The sequence below is a fragment of the Nanorana parkeri genome, unplaced genomic scaffold (assembly GCF_000935625.1).
Source record: "Nanorana parkeri isolate BGI_ZX_2015 unplaced genomic scaffold, ASM93562v1 scaffold476, whole genome shotgun sequence".
Taxonomy (NCBI): Eukaryota; Metazoa; Chordata; class Amphibia; order Anura; family Dicroglossidae; genus Nanorana; species Nanorana parkeri.
Window position 1 is genome coordinate 41,832 of NW_017306744.1, and position 22,203 is coordinate 64,034.

The 22,203-nt window shown below is 45.1% G+C and overlaps 1 protein-coding gene across 1 annotated transcript; it reads left to right on the forward strand.

Moving 5' to 3' along the window:
- The first annotated feature begins 4,391 nt into the window (after positions 1 to 4,391).
- Positions 4,392 to 20,454, forward strand: NME6 (NME/NM23 nucleoside diphosphate kinase 6). The gene is made up of 6 exons (XM_018560737.1): positions 4,392 to 4,478; positions 5,865 to 5,978; positions 11,915 to 12,017; positions 17,889 to 17,928; positions 18,593 to 18,753; positions 20,126 to 20,454. The coding sequence occupies exons 2-6, from the start codon at positions 5,892 to 5,894 to the stop codon at positions 20,272 to 20,274; spliced, it is 540 nt and encodes a 179-aa protein (XP_018416239.1). The 5' UTR covers positions 4,392 to 4,478; positions 5,865 to 5,891; the 3' UTR covers positions 20,275 to 20,454.
- The last annotated feature ends 1,749 nt before the right edge of the window (positions 20,455 to 22,203 follow it).

A 22,203-nucleotide genomic window follows, 5' to 3' on the forward strand; every position in this document is an offset into this window, starting at 1 on the left:
TGGGGAGTTTATTTACTTTAGATTTTAATGTTTAAAGCCTGAGCTTAGCAATTGCGGTACAGTTCAATACCGACCACACATGTTACAATAGGATTAAACAATCTACCCAGTTTAGATACAAAGACATATTACAGGTCAGGTTCAGATGTATTCATACAATTTGGATGCGGTTGTATGAAACACTGATTGATTTAACTGGGGCATTATTAACACCCTTTCACACGATTATTGCATCTGTTTTTGACCAATGATTGCACAGATCAAAAACAGACTGCAATACATCACTATGGGATGCTGGATGTAGGCCGTCTGTTGGACCAAACACAAAAAGTTTGCATCCAGGTTTGCTTTTACTGATCTGACCAGATATAGGCAGACATCTGGCCACCCATAATGGTTACATGGGTCCATGGAAGGAAAATCAGAACAGACAGCGATGTCACATATGTCACACCCATCTCCATGCTGATCTAACTCAGAAGGCATCCGTCTAGAGCAGTGGTGGCGAACCTTGGCACTCCAGCTGTGCCAAAACTACATATCCCAACATGCATCTGCCTCTGGGAGTTATGTCTGTAGCTGTCAGAGCCTTGCAATGCCTCATGGGACTTGTAGTTCCAAAACAGCTGGAGTGCCAAGGTTCGCCATCACTGGTCCAGAGTTACAACCTAAATTACCTGTTTAGGCCCTCGCACATTTTATTGTAAGATATTTTCATTTTTGTACCACTGAACCTAGATGAGATGTGCGTAGTGAGGTTAATACACATTTCAAAGTCGACAAAGTAAATGTCGGCACCACTATGTGCTGAGGACTACGACTGGTCATGTAGCCCACTTGTGTGATTTGCAACCTCCCACAAAACAAAGTTACAATGTATTAAATCAATGTTTCAAAAAACATCATGAAGACTTTCAGCATACCCTAGGTCAGGGGTCAGCAACCCACGTCTCCGGAGCCGCATGTGGCTCTTTTATCCCTCTGCTGCGGCTCCCTGTCCAGGGGCGGAACTACGACCGGGGCCTCGGGGCCTGAGGTTGTGGGGAGCCCAGTGAGGTCAGGTCCTGGGCACCCCCCGGTGGAATATGAGGCAGTGCAGGGTCCCGGGGCCCCCGCACTGCCGACGGGCTTCTTAGCAAGCAGGCAAGTCCTGTGACTCACCTCTTTTCCCAGCCGCGTCCCTAACTGCTAAAAAACTGGGTGAGATTACGTTAAAATGTGTGACCACGTGACCGGTCACACATTGTGACGTAGTCACAAACTTTGATAGAAAACCGCCATCAGGGGGGTACAGCCAGTACCCATGTGAGGGGTCTGGGCAGCCTCTTACATGAGTATCAGCTGTACCTGGGGTGGCATGGCAGAGGTGATGGGAGGGGGTGGAGGAGGCCAGGCCCCAGCAGGTAAGAGGAGTTGGGAGGAAGTAAAGGGACCCCGGCGACCAGCCCACCTGAGGCCCTGCAGAGCCCACCATAGAGAGTCTCAGATGGGCTGTGCAGGATCTATGGTGTGCTCTGCCAGAGCGTTACTAAGCCCACATATACCTATATACATGCTACACAAAGCATAAAAGTAAAAAGCGATATATGCACTGTTATCTTCTTTTTAGATGTCAAAAGGGTTTTGTGGCTCCCGGTGTTTTCTTTTCTGCGGGAAATGGGTCCAAATGGTTCTTTGAGTGTTTAAGGTTGCTGACCCCTGCACTAGGTCTTATATGAGCCCACACAGCTTTAGATTTCTAAACTCCGGATATTGTGCAATGAGATTTCAGCATGTGTGGTCTGTTCTTTTACACCAGTGTTTCTCAACATTTTTGCAGTCATGGCACCCTTTAAAAAACATAAATGTAAAAAATGGCACATGCCGCCCACCCCCCCCTCAAAGTCCATACCAGACCCTTATGCTGAATAGGGGTCTGGTATGGATTTTAGGAGGGATCCCACACAAAAAAATATATGGGGGGTACCGTTTTTACACTGGAGTCCCCAAACCACAAAGTCTTACTGTCACAACAGTGGCAGCGGCAGCATGGAAGGAGACAGGAGGTGTACTTCTCTACTCTTCTGAATGGATCCCATCCACAATTATCAGTTAATCACTAGTTTCCTTTCCTCCATCTAGATCTGTTTATTACACAAAATGCAGCGAAAGACTGTTGAAGGTGCTGGTGCCTGGGCAGACATTCCATTTGGCCAGACTGTGCCGCTCCATAAGGGCCCTCTGAGACTTAGGGGCCCATTTATACTAGATGTGATTGGGGTGGGGGCTGGGAACCTTTCCCACTGTCACTTGCAGGGCAGGTGAGTAGCATACCCTAACTGTTCCCCTACATTGTAATATTGAAATGATGATGAGCAGCAAGCAACCTTCTTTACCTCCTGTTTCACCAGTACCGTGACATGCACAGTGCTTCTTCCATTCCCTCCTAATACCATTTGGACTGGCAGTTAAATAAGCTGTTAGAGTTAAAAGTGACACTAAACTCAGGAGTTAAATCTTAAAAATGCACCTTAACCTTTAACAAAAATGTATCTTATTTATGTATCACTCAGCTATAGATCCTCAAATCATCTCTGACTTTGTGCTGACCCTGTCCTTCCTTCTGGAGGGTGGCTACATTTGTTCTCCATGGTCCCTGTGTGTGTTGTAAAGTAGCCACCACTCCAAGCTCACTCCTGTTATGGACTACAATCTCATGTTTAGTTTACGAATTTGTATTGCGATTGTAGTCTATGACGGGAGTGAGCTTGGAAAGGTGACTACTTTAGAAAACACACAGGGACCATGGAGAACAAATGTAGCCACCCTCCAGAAGGAAGGACAGGGTCAGCACAAAGTCAGAGATGATTTGAGGATCTATAGCTGAGTGATACATAAATAAGATACATTTTTGTTAACAGTTAACCTCCCTGGCGGTAATCCAGAGTGTGGCTCGGGGTAATTTTCATTACCAAAAGCGGTAACCCCAAACCACACTCGGGATTACACAGCGCGTTACTTATCTTATCCCCGCTGTGTCCTCCGGCCGATGCCGGCATCCATCTTCCTGGTTCCGTCCCTTGCGAGCGTCCGCGTCGCAGGGGGGCGGAACCGGCAGGAAATTTAAAAGAAAAAAAAAAAAAAGGAAATAATCAGACCGCCAGGGAGGTTAAGGGAATTGAATGCACCGTTAAGATTTAACTCCTGAGTTTAGTGTCACTTTAAATGTAGAAGTACATATCTTTGGTTGATTCAAAAAAGCTGAAGAAAGTCCATTCTCTGTCCCTCCCAATGTTGCCTGTCAGCTCCTCTCCTGCCAGCAGCCCGATTTGTGGGTGTTCCTGTTACTCCCATCCCCTCTGCTGTGACCGCGCCTGTCAGGGACACTGACATCATCAGATAACACAATAAACAAATCTTTGTTTATGTCCAGTGTCACTGAGGTGCAGCACTTTCAATGTTTTTATTATAAAACCTCTGTGCTGTGGTCTGTGCGATTTCTGAACAAGAGATTCACTCTGAAACATGTTCCTTCCCCTGCAGAAGCAGTGACGGAGTATACCTCTGCTGTAAGCGTGCCTGTATCCTGCCTATCTTACCTAGTTTCTTGGGTTATCCTTAAAAAGGAAATACTCACACATCCAGCATTGTCTTGCTTTAATCCACCATACACTGGGACCTGCGCCGCCATTTTCTTAGCCTACATCATCGGGAGCCAGCTGAATCTTCCAGCCCCCTCTATGATGCAGATGCAGGTGCAAAGCGTGTTTCAGATTACCTCGAAGCTTGCTGGGGTGTGTAATGAGAGTATCCCAGGAGGCTTAGTGCTGTGCTGAGGGCATCATTCTTGCCTAGGTGAGAAAGGTGGAAGCACAGCTAGCTATCTGCCCTGAGCAGCAGTTGAACGGGGGCACATTCCTTCACAGGGGTCCTCTGATGACTATGTTTGACGGAGTACTACAAGGATAAGCAGATATCTCGCTACTCATCATTCATGATAAAAGATCTGCAGGGCTATGGCGACCCTCTCCTTCTACTGCAATGATACACAACATCCTCCTCCTTCTAACTTATATGCATAAGACATAAGTAATAGCAATGTACAATGAAATATCCAGACATGATCAACATTACTCACCTCCATCCGCTTCTCTCTGCTTAGCAACAGATGCATGCGAGCAGAGACCGCGCATGCGCACTGGGAGTTCAGTACAAGAAGCAGCGCTTTCATTTAGCAGAGGTGTTAGCAGGCTTGAAAAAGATGTCTTTCAACGTGTGCGGTTGGCTCGCAATTGGCGGCCATTTTTTCGAAGTCCGAAGCAATACACGTACCCTATTTGGACCCAGCAATATGTCTTCTCTAACAGAGACATAAGTACATCAAGCAGGCGAACAGTATTGCTGGCGGGGGTTCGCTGGCGCCTGTGTAAGCTGACCCGGAAACGGCGTGCTGTGGCGTCCACAGTTGCCATAGAAGAGTAGTGCGGGAGGGGTGACGGGTGAGTGCCCAATCAAGGACATAACCCGAGCTTTTACCAGCCGTATTGTATAGTAATGATAAGCTTTGCTGGTAAGAATGAATGGTGTGGTGTGTGCAGATGGACTTCAACGTGGGCTGACCTCCTCCAGCTTGTCTCTTATAGTCAGTGAAAGATACGCTGCCAGTCAGAGGATCACTAATGATACATAGCCAGAAAATGATTACATAAATCCACAAGTGCTTTTATTTTTTCACCATTACTTGTTCTTACTTGTGTTTTGTGAACGCTTGTGTACACACGTTACCTGTAATGATCCAGATCAGATGGCAGCTGTGTAATATAAAAATCAGATTCATGCATACTGACTAGTGCTTCCAGTGCTGTGGTTATCAGCGCTCCGGCTCTCATACAGGGAAGCCATCTAGTCGTTTACCCTCCCTTTTCTCTTGTCCGTTCACAGTTTAAGAAAACGAATAAATGGCCCAACAAAAATGTTTAAAATTCACCCAGCAGAATATGTGATATTTGATAAGTTCTAACTGGAAATAGAGGAAAGGGTTAAAGCCCCATTCCAGACAAAATTTGACCGTCCTGCTTCCCGTCCCTCCAACCCATCCTACAAGCTTTTTGGGGGGTTCTTACATGCTGATCCAAGATATACTTATCCATGTCCCTCGCCTCCTTCATTTCTGAGCGTGGGGTACCACTATTCCAGAGCTGAAGATGCACCTGAGACTGCCAGTCCCCTACTGCCCCCTTGTGCTAACATTACTTTTCTTCTGGATCCTGAGAGGACTCCACCACTGGACAGATAAGAGGAAGTGCCCACATCACGCAGGTAGTGATGTGGGCATCCAAAGAAGGACCCCGTTGAATGTAAAAATGAAGAAAAAAGACCCAGTACAGGAGGACCACATAACCACGACTTTAAGTAAAAATGGACGTTTGTTTTTGGGGGTTTTTTTTTTTTACACTCCAGTGGTCAGTTAGGGGGTTGGTAGGAAGGGAAGTTAACAGTATCCTGGAGATTGTCTCTACTGTGATCCAGGCCCCCAGTTAGAAAGATTTATCCTCACTTCCTGCCCTGTTGACAAAGTTTCACCACACTTGAATTGAGGGTAATGCTCTGACAGCAACACAGACAAAAAATTCCTTTTTGGGGTAACACCTGTCTGATATCTATTTCTGCCCATGTATCCCTATTGCAGATTTCTCTTTTATTTCCTGCTGGAGAAACCTCGATGTCAGTGAGACAAGAAGTTAGGGGAAATCTCTGCAACGAAGCTGCAGATAGCAGTAAAAAAAATAAAAACGGGTTCTAATACTTGCCCTTTCCAGCTCCACTTTAATGGTCATTTAAAAATGATGCTCAGTATAATATGTGTAATGCTTTTGTCTCCACAGATTGTGTCTTTCTTCCTGCATGGGATCATGTCCGCATTGCGCTGGACTCGCTCACTTCAACTGACTTTAGCAGTTATTAAGCCTGACGCTGTGGCCCATCCAATTATATCTGAAGTAAGCAGGATTATTTTCTAATGATAAAATCTTGTAAAGATGCAAAACAAGGGGAAAAAAATAAGGCTTCCTTAACCAGTTGACATCCGCGGTGTTAAACCCCCTTCCCATCCAGGCCATTTTTCAGTATTCAGCGCTGCGGTACTTTAACTGACATTTATTCCGTCATGCAGCGCTGTACTGAAATGAATTTTATACCCTTTTTTGGGGACAGATAGAGCTTTCTTTTGGTGGTATTTATTCACCACTGGGGGTTTTATTTTTTTACTATATTAAGGAAAAATTACCGAAATTTAAAAAAAAAAAAAGGGGAGACGGCAACCCGCAGATGCAGCAGTGCCGTCCGTCCGTTTTTTTACTACGGGCGGATGGCAAGAGGTTAATAAAGAACTTCCGGCAATCTAAAAATTAACCCTTGCAGTGGGGCTACTCCTGCACTGTTAAAGTTAATTGCTTGGTTTGGTCTAGGGCAGGGGTAGACAACCTTGGCTCTCCAGCTGTGCTGAAACTACAAATCCCATCATGCTTCTGCCTCTGGGAGTCATGTCTGTGGCCTGCAATGCCTTATGGGATTTGTAGTTTCAGCACAGCTGGAGAGCCAAGGTTGCCTACCCCTAGTCTAGGGGCTAAAAAAAGTGATAGTATACTCAGTCGATCCTTGGTCCTGCGGCAGTCACCGCTCACCTCTCTTCCTTCCACTCTGGCGGTGGCATGTCCCTCAGCGTCCTCGCATCTAATGCAGCTACATTAGACAAGTTGAGGTCACAGGTCCATAGACCGCCAGAGCCCCTTGGGCCATAAGAAGCTACATGGACTGGTCTAGCAGCCAAGCAGGATCGAGGATCAGGTGAGTATATTTCTTTATTTTAGCCCCTAGACTAAAATGAGCACTTTGCCCTTGCAGTGCAGGGATAGCCCTGATGCAAGAGTTAATTTTTCCCCAGTCATCTTCCAGGACAGCCATCGAGATATAGGCTCCACCTGCCTGCAACAGGAAACGCATCAACCACATTAAATAAATAGACTCCTCCTTCCATCCCAAGTCAGTTTTTTTGTGACTCCGCCGGCTACACAGGGACATCGTAATATTTGTTGTTTTTAGGGCTCATGTTTGTTTGCCTTAGGGCTGAGCCTACCCTGCTATGCGTTGGTACCTACTCCAGGATTACCTGCTGCAGCGCATACAGGGCTTCCCTATCGGACCCCCATCCGATTCTTGGCCAAGGTTCCCTTCCATCACTCAGGGAAGGCAACCATCCTCCTGCACGTGAGTAGGCGCCAGATGGTGGCCCCCCCTGGTGTACAGCAGTGGCAAGGTGTGATGCCTAGGAATGCGGAGCCCAGGTTGTGGACATTGGTCTGGCAACAACAGGGGCAGCATAGGAGAGGTACAGGGAGGCTGGAGGAGTCCAGGGGTCCCGGCTACCTCGGCAGTAGGGGGCTCTTACCTGATGGTAGGGAGAGCAGTGTCAGTCTGCGGCAGCGTGGAGGTGTGGGCCTCGCGTGGCGGGCTGTGGTGTCTCTTCGCCCCTTGCTGGTGTCTGTGGTGGGAGCAGGACAGCATGGGGGAGAGCATGGCACGGGCGCTAAGGTAGGCGAGTTTTCTTTGGAGATTCTCCCCTTTCCTTTACCTGGCTTGTATTGGGGGCCTGTTCACAGGACAAGCTGGGTAGTGTTATGTGTAACATGGTTTGCATGCGGGCAGAGCACTGGCTGATGGCATCACTCTTGTTGTACGCAGGTCAAAGCCACGGAGGATAAGCCCCTCGCTGAAGCTGGTTGCTCTCGCCCAAAAGGGAAGAAGTGTGCCTCTTGCTTTCGAAAAATGTCAGCTTCATGGTCCAAACCCTTGTGCAAAGATTGTTTAGAGAAAATAGTTGCAAAAGAGTCAGGTGGAATGTTTAAGGGGCTTTTGGACTCAATGAGAGATGAAATGGTTACTACATTTCAGTCTTTCAGGTCGGCGCTCCAGACCCCGGTGAGTACACTAGTGGATGCTAGTTTGCTCGGTACGTCGGGGGCAGGCAGCTCTATTGGATACCCAGAAAGCTGCGTGAGCAAGCAAGCGCCCAGTGAATCTTCGGGATCTCAGGATGAGTCAGAGGATCACGATGAGTCGGAAGGGGAGTTGCGTAGCAGTTCAGCTACAAAATTCCTTTTTCCTTCATTTGAGACGGGTGAGCTGTTGAAAGCCATATGGGATACTCTGGGTATTAAAGAGGAGTCCATTGAGCTTTCGGTGCATGACAAGCTGTACAAAGGGCTTCAGACTAAGAAAGGACGCACCTTCCCGGTCCACAAATCACTCTCGGACATGATCCAAGAGGAGTGGAAGCACCCGGAAAAGAGAATGTTTTTTTCTGCGGGTCCTAAACGCAGGTTCCCATTTTCAGAGGAAGACGCAGGGATTTGGGACAAGTGCCCTTAGATGCCTCTTTATCGAAAGTCTCTAAAAAGACTGACCGGTCATTTGAGGATATGGGGGCTTTGAAAGACCCGATGAACAGGAAAGCGGAGGCTTTGCTCAGGAAAGGATGGGAATCGGTGAGTGCTGGGTTCAAACCTGGCCTGGCTATTACTTGTGTGGCCAGGACTTTGGGAGTATGGCTGAATCAGCTGCAAGCCCACCTGGAGTCTGGCACTGATCGTGACCAGTTACTGGGTTCCCTCCCGGTGCTGAGTAAAGCTGCCGCTTATATTGCACACGCCTCGGCTGAAGCAGTCAGGTACTCAGCACGGACTACAGCTTTGATCAACTCCTCCAGACGAGCGTTGTGGCTCAAAACTTGGTCTGGGGATGCAGCCTCTAAAGCAAAGTTGTGCGGGTTACCTTTTTAAAGGTGACTTGCTCTTTGGCCAAGAACTTGAGGCGGTGCTGGATAGGTCCACAGATAAGAAAAAAAAGGCTTCCCACTGCCACCCAAACAGAAGGGGAAGAAGTTTTTTTTAGTGGCCAAAGGGGGCAGAATTTCCGCCAAGAAAAAAGGGAAGAAGCAGGACCAATCTAAAGCGTGGGCTTTTAACAAAGGGAAGTCTAAAGGTAATTTCCTCTTTAACCCCCCTCAGCAGCCCAATCAATCCCAATGACCGGTTGCTCAGGGTGGGAGGAAGGTTGGGGGAATTCTTCCCACTCTGGGGGAAGCTGACCAGCAACAAATTCATTTTGGAGCTGGTGCTGCACGGCTACAAAATAGAGCTGACGGAGCGGCCCCCGTCGAGGCTTCTGATTACTTCCCTGTCCAAAGACCGGAGGAGATCAGAGGCAATGGCGGGGGCCCTTCAGGATCTGTTGGACCAGGGGGTCATTATAAGAGTACCGACTTTAGAGGAGAAGAGGGGGTTTTACTCACACATCTTCTCCAGGATAAAGCCTTCAGGGAAATGCAGACTGATTCTCAATCTGAAACCTCTGAACAAAGTGGTACTGTACAAAAGGTTCCGTATGGAATCGATTTTTTCAATACGAGAGTTGCTGCCCCCAGGGTCGTTCCTAGCGACCATCGATTTGAGAGACGCCTATTTGCACATCGCGGTAAGAAAGTCGTCACAATACCTACTGCGGTTTGCAGTAAGGGGTCCGGCAGGGGTCCTGCACTTCCAGTACAGGGATCTGCCATTTGGCCTCTCCTCTGCACCTCGAATCTTTACCAAAGTGCTGGCAGAGGCTCTGGTGCCTCTTAAGATCAAGGGGCGTAGGGGTTATTCCATATTTGGGCGACCTTTTGTTCTTTGCCCCGTCAGAGCTGGTGCTCCAACAAAAACTGGAACTGCACTTGGAGAGTCTGGGTTGATTGGTAAACAGGGAGAAGTCACAACTGGTCCCTGCGCAGAGAGTGAAGTTTCTGGGTTATTGGATCAATACCCAGGACATGACCATTGCATTACCAGGAGACAAGGTGTCTCTATTGATAGAGGAGTCGCTGAGGCTGAAGTTACAGAACACAGCCTCAGTCCGGTCGGTGATGAGAATGGTCGGTCTCATGACGTCTACCATCCCAGCGGTTACCTGGGCACAGTTCCACTCAAGGCCATTGCAGAATTGGCTGTTGAGGGTGTGGGGAAGTCGACTAGAGGACTTAGACAAAGGGGTCCACATCACAGAGGAAATCAAGCATTCACTTCTGTGGTGGATGGATTGTCGGAACCTCTCAGTCGGCAGACTTTTGTGTCAGTCTACACCGCTGGTGGTCACGACAGATGCCTGGGGTTGGGGTGCTCACTGCCAGGAGCACATTTGGCAGGCTGCCTGGGAGCAGGCGGGCTGTCTCAAATCGTCAAACTGGAGAGAGCTGAAGGCGATAGAGCTAGCTCTCTGCCAGTTCCGGGAGACGTTAGCCGGTCACCATGTGGCAGTGGCCTTGGACAATGCCGCGGCAGTGGCCTATATAAACAGGCAGGGGGGCACGCGTTCATCTTCCACAGGACTCAGGAGGTGGTCATTCCTTCGGTTGCCGCCAACCCGGCCTCTGCAAGAGAACGGGAGTGGCAGGGTATTGATGTTCGTAGGTGCGTTTTGGAGTACCTCCAAGTCACAAAACCTTGGCGGCAGTCGTCCCGCCTCTTTGTTGTTTTTGGGGGACCCACTAGGGGGAGCAGGGCCACTAAAAGCACGATAGCAAGGTGGATTAAGATGGCCATAACTGACACCTACAAAGCACAGGGCTTGGTGCTGCCAGGTTCGCTCACGGCACACTCGACTCGAGCATGGGCTACGTCCTGGGCAGAGCGAGCAGGGGCTACTCCAGAACAGATCTGCAGAGCAGCCACGTGGTCCAGCTTCCAGACATTCGTCAGGCACTACAGGCTGGACCTTATGACTCAACAAGACCAGTCATTTGGCAGGAAAGTCCTGCAAGCTGTGGTCCCACCCTAAGAGGTAAGATTAGTCCTCACTGATCCTCTCGATGGCTGTCCTGGAAGATGACTGGGGAAAACATGAGTTGATTACCTGATAACTCTGTTTCCAGGAATCTTCCAGGACAGCATATTCCCGCCCTTGGTAAGTATCCAGGTGACATCCGTGGTTGGGTGAAGGAGGAGATACTTTAGTACATGGGGTAGCCTTCGGTCCTAGAGGTTACTGACTTGGGATGGAAGGAGGAGTCTATTTAATGTGGTTGATGTGTTTCCTGTTGCAGGCAGGCAGAGCCTATATCTCGATGGCTGTCCTGGAAGATTCCTGGAAACAGAGTTATCAGGTAATCAACTCATGTTTTAGATTGCCTGGAGGTCTTCTTTAAGGGCTTGTTTACACCATCTCTGCTCAGGTTTGTTTTTATAAACACACAAAAAGTGCATGCACTGTGAAGCAGAACCCTCCTATCCCTTACAGGCAAGGAAGGTGGCATCTTAGTCTGTATTTGAATTGCAGTTGCCATGGTGCTGCACATGAGATCAGCTATGACACCAGGTTTGAAGTTCGGTTGAGAGCTGAAATCAGCACACTGACAACCTTTGCAGTTGACATGCCTTAAAAGTAACTGTTTTGGGAGACATTAAGTGAATGGGTAAAGTTTCTATTTTGCATTCTCCTGTGCACCAGTCAAACTGAAAGGGGGTGTTCAACCACTGGTAAAATAGGAGGAAGAGAACAACGTCTTGGGATGTTTCTAACTGCATTCCTGGCAGTCTCACGTTTCAGAAACTGGGGTTGCATAGTGAAATCCTTGTGGAGAACACCAATCGCACTATTCAAAACGGTTAGAATTCATTGACAACATTGATGAGATCGGGGAGTTATTTGTTGTTGTCTCAAGTTTTCTGTTGATGCTTGCAGATGTCCTCAATGAATCTTTTGTTTTCCTGTATATAGAACAGAATGACATCTGAGACACATCTTTTAATACTTAGTGAAAAACACACTGCAAATTGTTCTGGAGTCTTATATATTTGATATGTAGTAAATTCTTTCCTTTTCTTTCTATCTCACTTTATAGGCTGTACATCAGAAGATACTGAATAACAATTTCTTAATTGTAAGAAGTAAGGAACTTAAATGGCGGATTGCTGATTCTCAGAGTTTCTACCATGAACACACAGGTAAATATTTATTTATTTCTGGGGATAGAAAGTGTATATATACACTGAGTGGCCAGATTATTATGACCACCCCATCAGTACTTCGTTGGGCCACGAGATAACTCCATGAGATGACTTCGTTGGGCGGCCTCGTGACTCCACGAGATGTTGAAAGGTAATGCGAGGAATCTGACACTGCACTGTTGCCCTTCTGTTGTCTTGTACCAGTCTTGCCGCTCTCCGTTCTGCCCTAACATTGACTAGTCGCTGACGGCCACAATTTGCACGTTCAGACCCAGATTTTCTGCTGACAGTCCGGTCTTTAAACACTTAAACAGCTGCTCTTGAACATTTAACGAATTCTGCTGTTTTGCTGATGCTCGCGCCATGGCTCAGAGTGCCAACAATCATTCCACGTTCAAAGGCTGTTAAATCGTGTTGTTTACCCATATCTTCAGAAAAAAATCACTTCTACTGTCGTGGTAAACAACCTGCTTCCCTATTTATAATGGTCTGGCCCTCTAGCAACTTCAGCGCCAAATTATAGCTAATTTGCCTACAAACGTCAGATGGTCATAATTATCTGGCCACTCAGTGTAGTTATCTTGCTGTTGAGTGTTGTGGACAAAGCTTTCATTTGGTTATCTTATTGACACCAGCTAAAGGCACATTCCGGATTTTGCAAAAAAATAAATCAATAAATGCCCCCACATTGTTGATGAAAATTTTTATTTTGCACTGCAGCCTGCGATCAGTGGGTCATGGATGCAATGCACAGGCTCCCGCAGACTATTCCTCTAGCTATTGAGATCTACCAGTCCCTCTGCTACTGTAGTTTTTTTCATTCGAAGCTCCTGAAGGGAAAAGAACCCCATGATTCAGGTGGGGGGGGGGGCTTTGGAGTGTTTATGTTGCACCCTAAATATGAGTGTAACATGAAACATGGACAGAAAGGTAAGCTTAGCCCTTAAAAGGACTTTTATTATTATTATTATTAGAGGTTGAGTTCCAAGCCTTCAACTTAAGTGGTCTTTTAGCTGAACTAATAAGAGAAAATAAGTGCAATCACGACAAGTTATTAGTTCTGCAGTGAATGTCGAGTGTATATTTTGTATAGAAGTGTAAACGAAGAATAATTGCATTGATAAGCCATAATAATGATGTCTTCTATTAGGGATGTCCCGATACCAATACAAGCATCGGTATCGGGACCGATACAGGGCATTTTGACAAATTCCCCGATACAAAGCGCCGAAGCTTGCGCTATATTTTTTGCAGAGCATTGTAGTTTAAGAGGAGCGTTGCGTCACTGCTGCTCCGGTGGGCGGCACTCCAGGTGGGGTCCTAATTTAGGTGGCCGTCGACTGCTCAGAGGACCCCACTGGGAGCGCCACCCACCGGAGCAGCAGTCGCACGACGCTCCGCTTCAGCTCAGCGCCGACGACGTCCTTCAGTGCCGGAGAGCAGCGGCGATTCAGCGCTGGTCAGGTGGGAGGAGCTCCAGGTGGCTCTGGGCAGTCGCCGGCCAGCTAAATTAGGACCCCACCTGGAGCTCCTCCCACCGGACCAGCGCTGACTCGTCGCTGCTCTCCCACTCAGCGACACAGTGAGTGAGGGCAAGGGGGGTCCCTATTAAGCAGAGGATAATTGTAAATCTATTGTCTCCTGTGTATTAGCAGTGTATACTCTATATGTAGTACTTGGTCCTATATGTAGTACTTGGTCTTGAAAAAGTGGTATCGGGACATCCCTGTCTTCTATACATCACCACTCACATCCTCAGTGTGTGTTTGTTTGTTTTTTTCCAACTCCACAGTGTTACTTTCTGTTACTTTTTCAATGTATGCATGGTTTCATATGTCATTGTCTACACTGATCCACCGGTTGTTGTTTTTTGTTTTTACACCGGAAAAAACTTAACTTGTATTTACCACTTTTGTAGCCAAATTGGGATAGCACCTACTTTTATATTTGTTATACGTTCTCATTCATATAGCATAACTTCAAAAACAAATTGCTGCTTCCACGTTAAAGCGCTTTTTATGTGCTTAAAAATCCTAACCAGTTTCATGTAATGTTAAGGAGGGGCAATTGAGTCAATGTTTATAATAAAAAAAAGTTTATAATTAACCCAACACGGGATGCACCGATATATATATCGGCCGAAAATGGCAATTTTGGCATAATGCCGAAAGAGCCATGTTGCGGCCTATACATCGGCACATCCCAGGTTTTTTCCTCCCCGCTGGGCGTGTTCCAGCGGGGACAAAAGAAAGTGACAGCCGGCCGAGCGCTGTGAGCGGCCGGCGTCTCTCCTCCCACACCGCTCAGCCGCCTATCACAGTCCGGCAGAGCGGTGTGGGGGCGGAGACAGCACTGTCACAGGAGGCTGGGCTTTGCTCTCTACACCGCTCGATCAGCCTCCTGTGACAGTGTATCAGAGAGAAAAGCAATGTACACACACTCAGCGATCAGTGATCGCTGAGTGTGTGTACATAATTGAGGATATGGCATGTTAACTATATCCTCAATTATGAATGAATGGGAGTGATCTACATCCCCTCCTGTTCATTCATAATTGTATTTATAGTAAACAAACAATGTTCTCATGTTATCAATGAACAGGAACACTCATAGAGGACTTTGTGTTCTCAATCTCTTTTTTTATTTTAAAATGGAAATATCAGGGGTCTGTTTAGACCCCTAATATTTCCCCGAAGACCCTAAAAGTAAAGTAAAAAATAAAAATATTTAATAAAAAATGAAAATTAAAAAAAAATTAAAAGTTTATAAAAAATAAAATATTTAATAAAAATTGAAAAAATGTAAAACATTTTTTGTTTCATAGTATTTGAGGTTGAATAAAGACATTAGTCCATCAAGTCCAACCTATTAGGATCTCATTCTAGGAGTACCTGTACCCCTGTATATTACGGAGACATTTTTTGTTTCGGTTTTAAAATTTCCATTTCGGTGCACCTCTAAACCCAACCCCTGTGCTGGTAGATTTAATTATCAGTTGTAAACTAGACTTGTACGTTGTCTGTACTAACAAAAGGGTTAAAGGTCTAGAAGCATTGTATGTTAATGAGGAGAAACTGTGTGTTCCTAGTTTTTCAGTTGGGACAGACTCCCTTTCAAACTGTTCAGAATAGCTTGTGGTCTCCCCAGTGACCGACACGAAAGAAACATCTAAAAGCTAAGAAATATATTTTGTTGGGTATGCTGTGTGAATGGGAACACATAACAAACGTATATTTGGGTTTTCTCAAATTTGACTGCAAAAGTGGAAATTCATTTGAAAGAACTCTACAAGTTTCTATAGGTAGATCTTAGAGAGGTAATTGTAGTGTGTAAATTCCTGGCCTTCATGGCATCCTTGTCATGAGATTAACACCCACTGCCCAGCATGATTCCAGGCCCTGCGCTCTGCTATGCATTTGAAATCCCTGTCAGCCTTTATAGGGCTCAACCAAATACTGCAGAGAAAAATGCGTAAACATGCTGGGCAGCAGTTGTACTGAGTGAAAAGCACAACTCTTTATCCAGTATGTGAAGGACACGTTGGAGGTATGAGTAATTTACACATTCCACTTACCTCCCTACATCTACGCATGGAAAATTCGTAGTGTTGTTTTTTTAAGTAAGTCTTTGGAGGACCATAATAACCTTCCACCTGTGTTCATAAGTAGAAACCTCGTGGTGCCACTAGGCCAGTTTTTTTTTTTTTTTTTTTTAAATTAAGATTGCCTACCCTCTAATGCCCCTTCACGTCATGCTGATATACACATAGCAACCAGCTCGGTTAGATGCTGGCCTGGCCCACCACCTTCCCCTTCACTAATGGCTTATCACTGTTATGAGTGCCCTCCATTAAATAATACTGAGGTTCAAGAGACCTGAGCCAGCTACTACAGGTGATGGTCACGCATAACAGAACAACCTGGTATTCTGGGCTACCAGGGCACACTGCAAGAAATGCAAGCTGGCCTCCTGGTACCTTACTATTTAACGTATGTGGCATTTTATTGGGTTGAAACATGAAACGTTAGGTAAACGGCTAAATACTCAGTTGAGATGTAAATGTTTACTTTAGTACCTGCTGAAGATGTTATACTTGTGTATGGAAAAAGTTGTAATTTCCACACCTCTCCCAGCCTGCGCTGCTAGGCAGGAGGCACACTCATTTTCTTCCTGTGTCACTTCTCTACCCCTAGCCTGCTCACTTAACAATGCATCACCTCCTCTTTCCAGTTAGAAAAGTGGTGATCTAGGAAGCAGTCAAATTCAAGCAAGAAGTAATAGAGTGATTTTCCAGAATGTTCACTTTGGCAGAGGTGTGTGAATCACAAGAATGGTTGTAGAAAATTACAAATCCCTGGGGGTAAATCTAGTGGCCCATTGTTGCTCACCTGTAACCCCCATGGGCTCCCACCACAATCAAGGCCTCAATCTATGAGTCCCTTAATGCGACATTGTCTTACCATCTGGTTTGGCCAAATATTTTAACAAAATTAAGTCACCACAGCAACCCTTTGTTACTGCTTTTAGGTAACCCATTATTCTTACCCAGCTTAGAGCTGCCTGGTGCCTTTAACTGATGAAGGTGCCATAGGTTTCAGTATTTGTACTCTTTTACATTAGCAGCTGCTCTATCTATAGCTGGACTAAGATCCAGTTATCAATTATATGCATATTAACCATTGGCTCACATCCGTGACAGATACCCTCAATCTCACCACTTAGTTGTCTGTTTTTGAGCATGTTTGTTACCATATTTCCATTTCCTCTAAATAGATCTCTATTATCTATTCCCAACTCAACCACCTGACTAAGTATTCAGCTTATACATAAGTTTCCAGCTGAAACTTTCAGCCAAGTTAGCTTTCAAAGTCCTGACCCACTGGCATATGGTTCCATCCAGATTGGCGTACCTATATCCCTCCCTGGCATGTGTTTTAGAGACTGTTCTGTTGCTGGAGATTTACTGCACATTTTGTGGTCCTGCTTTATGTTGAGCAGAATCTGGAGGAAAGTATTAAGCTTTTTACAAACCTTATTTAAGAGCCCTTTCCCATGAGACTCTTCATTTGTGACCCCCTTACCTATTAAATCACAATTCAAACTACTTATGTATTATTAGCTGCTAGGGATGCACCAATACTGACTCTGAGTATTCGGGCGAGTACTTGTACTCACCCAAATGGTTCCAATGCCTATCCTGATACCGGAACTTCTGGTATCAGGAAGCCATGCGGCGAGTCATTGCCCACCCCCTGGCTTCCTGATTGGCCAGAATGCCGGCTCCATGCTTCCTTGTCACTTGGAGTCACTACATACCGCCCAGCTTCCCAGGAAGCCGTGTGCAGAATCATTACATGCTGCCCAGCTTCCTTAATGGGACTTCCGGTACCGGTATTCAGTATCAGCAAGTACCGAAAAAAATATCGGTACTCGATACCGAAAAACCAGTATCGGTGCATCCCTATTAGCTATTATACAAACTATTGCTACAGCTTGAAAGAAGCAATTTACACAACTTGCAGAGATCAGGCAATGCATAGACTCGTTCTTCATCATTGAAACACTTACTAGTATACTTGTGGACACCCACAAGAAATTCCTCACCATCTGGACCCCATAAGTCCAATATGCTCAGACCTCACTTCTACTAGAATGTCTGCTTGCCTGTTTCTGCTTTTAATTATTTCCTAATCATTTTAAATGTAAAACATTTAACTGAGACTGGAAGCCTCAAGTAATAAAGTCAAACATTTTAGTCAGTATATGTTTTTCTGTTCATGCTGATGTGTCCAATTTGCTTATTCTGGATCAAAGCATATTTACAGTACAAATGTTATGTATATAACCAATATTTCAATTTTTGTTTAGGACGATTCTTTTATCAACGATTGGTGGAATTCATGTCTAGGTAAAGTGCACATTGTTTACACATTTTCTAGCTTCATCCAAATACTAACTTTCAGAAAATCACAATTTTCATAGGGTCTTAGTTGTACCGCCCCAGTTATTCACTGGGGGGTACACGGGAATACTAAATGTATGCTATAGGGTGCCTGCTTTTGTGTGCTAGGTTTGCTTTTGATGCACACATGATGGGCGTACTTTAAGCTATTCTTGCATGGTAACCTTTTGGATGTATTTTTTATTTTATATATACCCAGTGGCTAGTTTGTCTGGTTCCCTATCTAGTAACCATAAAGGGGTCAACAGCAATGCACTTTAATTCTTAGCATGTTGTGTATTAAGAGATGCCCCTCTGCATTCCACTGCTGTAGAGAATGCATATTTGAGCAGCTGTGGACCTCTCAGCTTGAACCAATCTTCCCCATTCTAATGTTTGAGTGATCAAGAGCTGAAGCTCCTTACCATGTCTGCATGTATTGAGCTACTGCCACGTGATTATTTGATTATCTGTGTTATTTAGTAGGTGTACCTAATAATAGGGGTTACTTACTGTAATAGGTAGATTAATAACTTACTGTTGATTTTTCATTTCGTCAGCAATTTCTGCTGAAATGGATTGATGGAGACCATCAACATTTTAACATCTGACTCTTCTGATTTCTATGCAGTGGCCCTATGAGGGCATACATTCTGGCACATGAGGATGCTATCCAGCTGTGGAGGAAGGTCATGGGTCCAACAAAGGTCTTTAAAGCACGAATTGATGCTCCAGAAACTGTCCGGGGAGAATTGGGACTTACTGATACCCGCAACACCACTCATGGATCAGGTGAGACCCTTCTAAAGGAGTTCCCGTTAGGGATGCACCGATACTGGTTTTTCGGTATCTAGTACCCATATATTTATTTATTTTTTCCGGTACTCACCGGAAGTCCCATTAAGGAAGCCAGGTGGTGGATGATGACTCACCGCCTGACTTCCTAATTGTCCAGGAAGCTGGCTCCATGCTCTTTCGTCACCAGGTGACGAGGGAGCATGGAGCTTCTCGACCAATCAGGAAGCTGGGTGGCGAGTCATTGCACGCCGCCCGGCTTTCTGATTAGCCAGCTCCATGCTCCCTGGTGACAATGGAGTCGGCTTCCCGGCCTATCGGGAAGCCGGGCATCGTGTAATGACATTTAGTGAATGGACGAGGGGAGGGGGTGAATGAATTACAGTAATTTCTGGGATGACTGAAAGTGATCGTTTTACCTAGAGTAGCAACATCCACACATCGGACATCCCTCATTGGAGGCAATTTATTTTTACATGGCAAATGTCAAAAGGCTGTTTTTTGTTTTCTGTAACATTGGCGACAGCGGGCCCTGTAAACAGATTCCCTGGCTGTGAAGCCTCCTGATCCCATGTTTCCCAGGCTCCACTGCCCCTGATGCGGGCACCCGGGACCATGATCAGTGGCGCCATCAATGAGAGGGGAGAGAGACCAGTGAACATCAGGAAATTACAATGATTTAGTAACTTCTGCGTTTTTTTTAATTTGTGCTTGATCAGCTTTAATGGGCTGCAAAGGTGCCAGTAGGGGACTAATAGCCACCTAATGTCTCCATAGAGAGAACCTGTCACCGCTAAAATGCTTTTACATAGGGGAATTGTGAGCCCCTTATGTGACCGCAATAAAAAGTTTTTAAAAAGTTAAATAAAATATGAAAACACCCACATTTTTTTAAAAGGCCCCTGTGAACGTGCACAATTCTAAAGCTTGACATTTTTAGTATCTCTTTACTCTTATATATTTTACCAAAAAATGGGTAATATATTGTGTTTATGTGCACTAAAATTAAGTGTATGTTTTACAAAAAATGTGGGTTCAATAAACAGTTGCACTAATATCATGCAACACAAAAATTGCAACCGCCACCATTTTATTCTACAGGGTCTCTGCTTTCAGGAAATTTGTAATTCTGGAGGATTTAAGTAATTATCAGGCCTAAAATGTACATTTTAACATGTGTGCAAAAAACAGCAAAAGAACTAAAGGTAACTCACCCACATCTTTCTCCGTGCCTATTGAACTTAAAGGAAAAGAATGCCCAAGAGATAAAAACTCTGACATGCCTGTTAACTAGCCATTGAGGGTTGTATTGGCAAAAATATGTATTTTTTTGTAATTTGTTCAATGCTTAAATGGTCTTTCCTTCTAGATTCTGTAGACTCGGCCTGTCGAGAAATCTCAATTTTCTTCCCTGACTTTAATGTAAGTCGCTGGTATGAAGAAGAGGAGCCTCTTTACAGGGCTGGGCCATTATGCTACGATGAAGAGAAACTGGAGCATCGGCTTGTAAACCAGTGAGAGTAACATGAGGCCTTGCACTGTGGAATGCACTACAGCCAATGTTTCACCAATGGCCTTATGCTGGAGATATGTTTCCAATAAAAACAGCAAGAAAATTCAACACTCAAAGCGAAATAATGGAAAGAGCTAAAAAAACAGAAGGTGACATCAGAAATCCGGAAGTGGTCTATGGGATATGTGTTTATTTTGAGTTAGAAATTCTTAAAGTGACTGACTGCATATAATGTTAAGAAAAAAACGGTCATCTCCGGGGGAGTTACTTACACTGAGAATTCTGTTCAAACTTCCCTGCATATTTTTATGTGCTTGTGTGCACTGAAACAAGTCATTGCAAGGGTCTGCCTCCTACACTGACATGATCCGGCCTAATGCTGTAATTTAAAGAAATACTACAGGGAAAAGGGGAGCATGAAAAGGAAACTATTGTTGTGTACACTGGAGGTGTACACAACAAGTGTTTTATACAATGTTTATAAAGATCACCCCAAGTGTTGTCATGCTTGTAAGGAAGTGACTTTTAAAAATCTTGGCATTTTTGAAGATAAGACCTAATGAATATTGTCTAATTACAAGAGCTATAAGTATTCTTACTTGAATCCTGGTGTCCTTTGGTTATTTTTTCCAGATCTGGGGTTCCCCCGTTCAAATCCTGGTCAGGATGCTATATTATTGTGGGTTCTCCCTGTGCTTGCGTGGGTTTCCTCCGGGTACTCCGGTTTCCTCCCACACTCCAAAGACATGCTGGAATATTAATTAGCTCCTGTGCAAATTGGCCCTCTATGTATGCATGTGAGATGGGGGACCTTAGATGGTAAGCTCCTTGAGGGCAGGGACTGATGTGAATGTGCTGAGTAAATTGTCGGTGTTATTTAAATACCAATAATATCTGTGAAGTAATCCGGCATGAGGCAACTCCTGCACTTTCCCTCTTTGCATGAGCTTCCTGCAATAAAGACTGGTTCTTGATGCTACCTTGTGCAGAGTAACTGGTCTTGTATCTGCCCCCTGTATCTGACTGGTTCTTGATGCTACCTTGTGCAGAGTAACTGGTCTTGTATCTGCAGGCCCTTCCACCCACAGCTCTCTACATAGGCTATGTACAAAACAGTGATGATGTCACTGATATTTGTATGAGCAATATCTGGATTTGCAAAGGCCTTTGGTGCACACATGGTGGGTTTATATACACACGTGGCCTATAAGAAATATTTAAAAAACCCGACGCTACTGACAGCTGATGGATTAACCTTCCCAAAGATGGACAATCTTCATACACTGTGCTGCTCCTTCACAAGGGCTAGAGAACCTTCATTAAAAACTCTAAAACCAAAGCACAGAGTGCTCCAACATGTGCAAGATCGTTTTTATTAAAGAATAAAAAAAACAAAAACATAAAAGTGCAGGCAGTAAGCGCATTAGATCAGAGTGTGGGAAGTGTATAACCCATGTTAGCTATCCCCATAGAGGACGCCAATGGCCGATCGGCGTCTTCTGTGTGGATAGACAACACGGGTTATACTAACCCACACTCTGATCTAATTAAGATCTATAAGCGCTGCTTTCGTGAGTATGTTTTTATTCTTTATTAAAACGATCTTGGACATGTTGGGGCAGTCTGTGCTTTTGTTTTAGACTAATAAGAAATATATTTAAAGCAAAGTTGTTGTGTCTGTTGAGTTCAGTTGAGAATCTCAATTGCCTCCAGATTTAAGTATATTTGTTGCATCCATTTTTTTCAGTAAAGTGCAGTTTTTACTTAACTTGTACCCTCTACCTTCCCCAATAATGGGTTCCTTCAAGGGCATTACTTGGTCACAGTAGCTTTTGAAGAGGAGATGCATGGGGGGGGGGGAAACTACTCGTATTGGCTTTACCAGACATCATGAACTGGCCTTATTTGTTATAAATTCTAGTCTTAAGATGAGC